This window comes from Ictalurus punctatus, chromosome 10 (assembly GCF_001660625.3).
Source record: "Ictalurus punctatus breed USDA103 chromosome 10, Coco_2.0, whole genome shotgun sequence".
Taxonomy (NCBI): domain Eukaryota; kingdom Metazoa; phylum Chordata; class Actinopteri; order Siluriformes; family Ictaluridae; genus Ictalurus; species Ictalurus punctatus.
This window is the reverse complement of record NC_030425.2, coordinates 8,765,109-8,772,661: the sequence shown is the minus strand read 5'-3', so window position 1 is coordinate 8,772,661 and position 7,553 is coordinate 8,765,109. Positions and strand designations below refer to the sequence as shown.

Below are 7,553 nucleotides of genomic sequence, written 5' to 3'. Positions count from 1 at the left end.
TGGAGCAAGCATCACATTGAACGTTCTCTCTCCCTGTTCAAATGAACCTTGCAGCGCTTTTGGGGAACCTAGCCCAGATCATTCTTTAGTTTGGATATTCATTTTGTGCTCAGTTTTATGAATTCTGGAGATGGATTGATTATCACCATAAACTTGACTTTTGGTGCTAAAATGCATTTATTTATTTATTTATTATTTACTTGAATTTATTCAAAGGCATTGTCCATGCTGATGCTCGTATGGTACTTCTAAAGGAGTATAAGGATTTTAGCCAGCATTTTTCGTCATTTCTCCAGTTAAGAATTGTGCTCTAAGTGGAGTAAAAACACTGAACTGCTTCATTTTCAAAGTAATATTACACACATTATTATAAGTTGTTTCAAGGCCTAAAAATGTTAAAATTAAAATGTTGATTTTGGGGCCAATTTTGGCCTGGGAGCTCAGGGTTGGCGTGCTGTTTCTATGGGGAATATGTGGGACATAATACTTTTGGAACTAAGGGGTAAGAGGGATAACGTTGCACTGGTGTGCTCTTTTTCTGTAGTGCTTTTTAAACACCACAAAATAAATGTGATCTTATCACTGAAAAAATAATCATTAATATCACAGACAAATTTTAAGGAAATATTTTCAGTGTTTTATTATGAAGAACAATACATAAATGCCCCCCCCCCCCCCCCCCCCCCCCACACACACACACACATATTCACATTTAATGCAACGTGATGTATTGCAATGGAATGTCTATGAACAAAATTACATTGATATAAAATATAAAAAATTACAAAATATATATCATGAAACAAAACAAACAAAACCTAATAGGTTCAATCGATGCCTTGAAACCAGAAAGGACTGAGCACTTGATTAAAAGTGTAACAGCACAGCGTATACAGGAAACACAGAAAATAGAGCAAGTACGTCTAATATTTACAATCTATTCATTTGCAAACACTGAACTGCAGAAGAATACAATCAAATACATAAAACATTCATTGTGAAGCTTAAATAAAAATCTGTGCACTTAAAATGATCTGTGATTTAAAAAAAAACCTTTAAACATAATTTCTTAGAAAGAGTAATACATTTAGGTTATTAAGGTTACGAGCTGCTAACACTCAGCTTAAAACGTTTTTTTATTAACTGCTTCTTTAAAAAAAAAAAAAATCATAATCAGCACACAAATAGATGAAAACAGTTGGAATGATTTCAGTAAATTGTTTCCCACCTTGGCTTCCAGAGTGCTTTCAATTAAAACAAATCACTTTAGTCTTTTCATCAGTTTTTGCACCCAGGCTTTTTTGGGGTCAGCACAGAGTGTTTTCTTTGGAAATTTGAATCTTTTGGGAAACATAGAGAAGAAAATATTGATCAATGAATATATCAATAACATAACAGTCTCACTAAAATATCATGGAATAACATGTTGACTGTTATTAAAAGAAAGAGAATACACTCTCACTCTCCATTTGGAGATCTAGTCTAGATGTTGAGAAGTTTATTAATCTCTCCGAGTCAGATTGGAAAATAACCAGGACTTACACAACAGCAGGGATGTTGCATCCTCCATCAGTCTCCTGAATCCTAAAGCTCACAGCTTTGTATTTGACTTTTATGTTAGGCTCTATACCATACTTTAGGCAACAATTTTCATAAGAACCTGTTAAAAAATGGAGATAATATTAATCTTCATAAAATGGATCAAATATGAGCTGCATAATATTCGCAGCATTTCATAATATCTTCAATATTTTCAGCTGAATGTACATGAGGCATTGAAAATTTATTCCGAATAACAAATTTAGTTTAAAAGAATTTTTTTTTTATAATACTATAAATCATCTGCGTTTTCATGGCTTTTGGAATGGTGCAATTAAACCCCGAAAAACATGTCAGTCATTACAAAAGGATGGTGCAGATGCAGAAAGTGGTTACTGACCTTGTGCCAAACTTGGGTACATGCATGCCAGAAGCAGGAGCAAACAGATGACATGAAACTTCATTGCTGCTCAATCTGATTTGACCTGAGGCAGAATAAAACATACGCTTTCAGCTCTAGCATTAAATGAATCTAATACTTCTGTATGTAATCATTTTCTGAGCTGGGATCAAATCGGTGTGGGCTTAAAACACATACCTTGGCAGTCTGAAGAATAGAGAATGTTGCTCAATCGCTGAAAGTCCACTGCTCGTATGCACCCTTTGGGGGAGCTTCTGCCATTTATGGCTTTCAGCAATTACACGAACACGCCTCTTCCTCTCATTTTACAAAGGATCCTACCAATGATGAAAAAGACATTAACTTGAAACCAGATTTTCTTCTTCGTTTTTTTTCTGGTTGGTAGAACAAAACTATAACTACATTACAACAGTACAATCCTTAAACAGTCATCTTCATGGCTACTTCAAGAAGTAGCCTTCCAAAAGTTCACTGGTTACTGTTTCAATACGAAAGAAGGATTGTTCATAAACTTTTAAAGACTTGTTCTGATAAACTAACCAAGTCAATGCTGTGCAATACGGAATTGCTTGCATATTGTCCCCCAACTCTTGACCATGCACATCTGGAACACATAAAAGCCAATAAAAACAAAAATCTGAGAAGTGAGATTGTGCAATGATTTGCATGAACTTTGTACATCCACAACTTGAAACATGTTCATGTGCTCTTTTTTGAAAACACTGTCGAAAACAAAAGTAACTTGAGCCTCAGGTGTCCTGTAGTGTACGTTTTTAGTGTCTAGTGAAACAAAATACAAGTTTAAAAAATCTTTCCAGATTTTATGATGCACATTTTTAATATATTTTGTCTTTGTGAATATATTTCAGGACTTAATGACACTTAGCGTTGCATTACATAAATATCCTTCCAGTATATCACCTTGAACATAGCATCTACCTGTGAACCAGAACTGTTTATTTTATTGTTAAATATTTTGACACCCCCTTTTTTTCTACAACCCAACCAAGGAGTAAACAAAATTCCACACTGCCTAAAGTACAGATTTATTACTATTGATCAAATAAGTACAAATACATTTTTAAATTTATAAAAGTAAAGGGATGGAGGCGTGAGGACATTTTGTTAATCAATTCCAAACTTTTTGATTTGATTGCAAACTTGGAGGGAAAAAAGATCAATTTCCTGGACACATGGTTGTCCTCACTTATAAGCCTCACTAATGTCCTGACTCATAGTATAATATTTCATGAATTATGAGTGATTTCATGAGTGAATAGATATCACTTCTATTCTTTATTAGGATTATCTGTAGATATTATGATGTCTTGATATTCAGAATATCTCCACATTCTCATCCTCTGTGGATCTCACACATTTTCAGTGGGATTTGGGTTTTCCGTAAGTTGGATGGGGGGAGGACCTTGGTCTAGGTTCAAGGACTCAGTTTTGGGTATATCTTGAGAGCATTCTTGGATCATTATCCTGCTGAAAGATCCAACAAGCAGCCTAAAACAACATAACCTAAAATAATCAATGTTGCATATTTAGTGATGGCTGCCAGATTTTGTTCCGCAAGTTCATGATCCTATTTACTGTAAAATGATTTCAAAAGCAAGTTTCCCATGAATCTTTGGAAGAAGAAGAAAAAAACATCTTACTTGAAAATCATGATTTTTTTTCAGCGTTCACATTTACTGCAATGTTTCACATTTACATTGAAATTAGTTTCATGTAGTTTTCTTATATACAACAAATCCGTGGTGTTTGTTGACATACAAATGTTTTCATACAACCTGGTCCCAAATAAAATTTAACAGCATTTAACTGAAAACTTAAGAGCTTTCATAAGGCTATAACAAGACACAGCAAACAATGTGGAATGTTTTCTTTTCTTTTCACAGCAAGAAGTAATTATCCTTACTGTGCATGGGGGCAAAATACACATGCAGTGCATTCAGACTGCTTCATCGCATTTGTTGAAACTTCTTCAGATGTCTGTGTTTCTGTGTTTGAAGACTTATTATGCAATCATTCATTACAGCATCTCTCTCTCTCTCTCTCTCTCTCTCTCTCTCTCTCTCTCTATATATATATATATATATATATATATATATATATATATATATATATATATATATATATGTATTACTGTGCAAATGTTTTAAAGTTTTGCTGTAGAGCAAAGATGCCTTCAAAATAATGCAATTAAATGTTTCTACATGAAAAAGAAAATACCGTAAAGAGCAGTAAACAGTAGTAAATTAAATCAAATTTTGGTGTGACAAAAAAAAAATAATAGTAGTCTCTGGTACAGTTTGTGCAATTTTATAAGGAAATTACTTGGTAAGTTTCAGATAGATATAATGTTGCTAAGTTGCAAAGGCTTCAATAATAATAATAATAATAATAATAATAATAATAATAATAATAATAATAATAATAATAATACACCAGATTTTAGTACAGTATCTTCACTGATGAGGTCAAACATTAATATTACTAGATACATTAGAGATTATTAATTGTTAATAGACTAGATATTATTAATTCAAGAGAAGGCAAGAAGATGAAATGACCATGACCATTTTTTTTTAAGATTTTCAATCTTTGCTTCCAAATGTCAGTGAGAAATTTGCATTTCCTACTGGTGAAGTACTATGTAATTACTAGATCCTTATCTTGCATACAGCTGTATGCAAAACGACTGCCAGTATTTGATCACTTGCAAACACTTTTTATAACTCTTTGACCTTACCTTGTGTCAATGTGTCAACAGTCTAGGTTGGTGGAGGTGGTGTAATGGTGTGGGGAATGTTTTCTTGGCACACTTTGGGCCTGTTAATACCAATCAATCATCACTTGAATACCACAGACTATTGCTGAGTATTGTTGCTGACCATGTGCTTCATTTCATGCCCACAATTCACCATCTTCTATTGGCGACGTCTAGCATTATAATGCACCTCGTCTCAAACTGGTTTCATGAACATAACAATGAGTTCAGTGTTCCTCAGTGGCCATCATATATATATATATATATATATATATATATATATATATATATATATATATATATATATATATATATATATATATATATATATATATATATATACATATTTGGGCAGGCAAATATTAATTAATATTAATATGCCTATTAATAAAGTCAATACACTTTATCAAATGACACGTAAAATTGACATTTTGTAGTAATTTTCACAATTTAAATGAACAAAAAAACCAATCAGTCACATGGAAAAAGTAAGTACACCCCTACATTTATCACACATTCAAATCCATAAAATTAAATTCAGGTGTTCAAGCCAGTGATTAGAACTTGCTTAGGGAGTGCAGGTGGAACCGGTCTTATTTATTCTCCGCTCATATCTAGTGTCTGGTGTTCCCTTCGCTATTGAGGTGTGTGGTGTCATCATGCCAAGATCTAAAGAGTTCTGTTTCCAGTTTCATTTTTATTGAAAATTTCTGCTGAACATTTCTGCTGAACTAAACATTTCTGCTGAACTAAACATTTCTGCTGAACATTTCTGCTGAACTAAACATTTCTGCTGAACTAAACATTTCTGCTGAACATTTCTGCTGAACTAAACATTTCTGCTGAACTAAACATTTCTGCTGAACATTTCTGCTGAACTAAACATTTCTGCTGAACTACATATTTCTGCTGGACATTTCTGCTGGACATTTCTGCTGAACATTTCTGCTAAACATTTCTGTTGAACATTTCTGCTGAACTAAACTTTTCTGCTGAACATTTCTGCTGGACATTTCTGCTGAACTAAACTTTTCTGCTGAACATTTATGCTGAACACGTCTACCAAACATGTCTGCTGAACATCACCTTTTTTCTTCTCTCCTCCCCTCCCTTTCCCAAATATTCCATTGAGAAGAAAAAAACAAACAAACAAACAAACAAAAAAACCAAATTGAGCAACACACAGCAGTAAACATTCACAGTTTTTTCTTTCTTTTTATACTAACATCGGAAAACAAAATTAAAAGTAAACCCGCCCCCTGCCCCCCGGCTCATCATGGCTACCCAATAACTATCGCTGGTTATATAGATATTATAAGACCCAACAACAGGCACAAAAATTTAAGTGGGAAGTGTCTGTAACTCCATAAAGTATACGATAAAGGGATGCCATTTATAAAAAAAACTTGTCCGTACAACCCTTCATCGTATACCTTATTTTCTCGAGTTTTAGAAAAAACATCACATCCTTTAGCCACTGGGAGATAGATGGGTATTTAGTAGACTTCCAATGCAACAGTAGAGTTCTAAAGAGTTCTGTAAGGCCTTCAGAAAAAAGGTTGTGGATGTCTGGCAAGGGATTTAAAAGGATCCCCAAATTATTTAAAATACATCATTCCACTGTAAGGAACAAAATCTACAAGTGGAACAGATTTTAAATGATTGTCAATTCATCCAGAACTGGCAATTCCTGCAAATTCAGCCCAAGAGCAGACCGTCTGATGCAAAAAGAAATTTCCAAGAACCGCAAAATTTCATCTCAGGATCTGCGAGTAAGTCTTGCAACTGTTGGTATCAAAGTGGATGCTTCTACAATCAGAAACAGATTGCACAAATTTATAGGAGGTGTGCCAGGATAAATCCTTTGCAAGACTACAGTCTGCAAATGAGCATACAGTGGGGGAAATAACTATTGAACGCGTCAACATTTTTTTCAATGACACTATTCACATGAAATTTTCACAAGACTTTAGTATTAACTCAAGAAATCCACACATATAAAGAAAACCAAACATTAAAGTCCATAAATTAAGTTATGTGTAAAAAGAGGAATGATACAAGAAAAACTTATTGAACATGCTAGCTGAAATTTATTTAATACTTAGTGGAGAAGTATTAAGTATCTTTCCGAGTGGTCCTTGGCTCTTGGGCTACTCTTCTGACTATTCTTCTGACTCCCTGGTCAGAAATCTTGTGATTAGCTCCTGTGTGTGGTCGGATGATGACGGAGTGATGTTGCTTCCACTTGCAGATAATGGCCCCAATGGTGCTTACTGGAAGATTAAGAAGTTTTGAAATGCGTCTGTATCCGATTCCATCAATATGTTTCACAACAATAAGGTTGTGAAGGTCTTGGGAGAGCTCTTTGCTTTTACCCATCATGAGATGTTTCTTGTGTGACATCTTGGTAATGAAAAGCCTTTTTATAGACCATCAGTTTACTAACCCAGCTGATATTAATTTGCACACATAGGAGGTATAATTACTTACGGATTTCAGCTGGTTCCTTGTCTTACCTTGCCTCGGAGAACTGCTTTTTCTTAGCGTGTTCAATACGTTTTTCCGGTGTCATTCTACTTTATTACACATAACTTTATTTATGGACTTAAAAGTTGTGAATTCTATATATTTCTGGATTTCTTGAGTTAGTACTGATGTCTGTTGAAAATTTCATGTGAATAGCCTCATTGGAAATATATTTACTGAAAAAAATGTTGATGTGTTCAATACTTATTTCCCCCACTGTATAAGCAAAGACATACCTTTTGGAATAATGTGCTCTGGACAGATGAATCATAGATAGAGCTGTTTGACCAC

At 34.0% G+C, this 7,553-nt stretch overlaps 1 protein-coding gene across 1 annotated transcript; it reads right to left on the bottom strand.

The window, feature by feature from the left end:
* Positions 1 to 705: 705 nt before the first annotated feature.
* Positions 706 to 2,288, bottom strand: ccl25b (chemokine (C-C motif) ligand 25b). Its single transcript, XM_017477309.2, has 4 exons — positions 2,138 to 2,288; positions 1,940 to 2,024; positions 1,543 to 1,660; positions 706 to 1,340 (listed from the first exon to the last, which is right to left on the bottom strand). The coding sequence occupies exons 2-4, from the start codon at positions 2,001 to 2,003 to the stop codon at positions 1,262 to 1,264; spliced, it is 261 nt and encodes an 86-aa protein (XP_017332798.1). The 5' UTR covers positions 2,004 to 2,024; positions 2,138 to 2,288; the 3' UTR covers positions 706 to 1,261.
* Between the last annotated feature and the right edge of the window lie 5,265 nt (positions 2,289 to 7,553).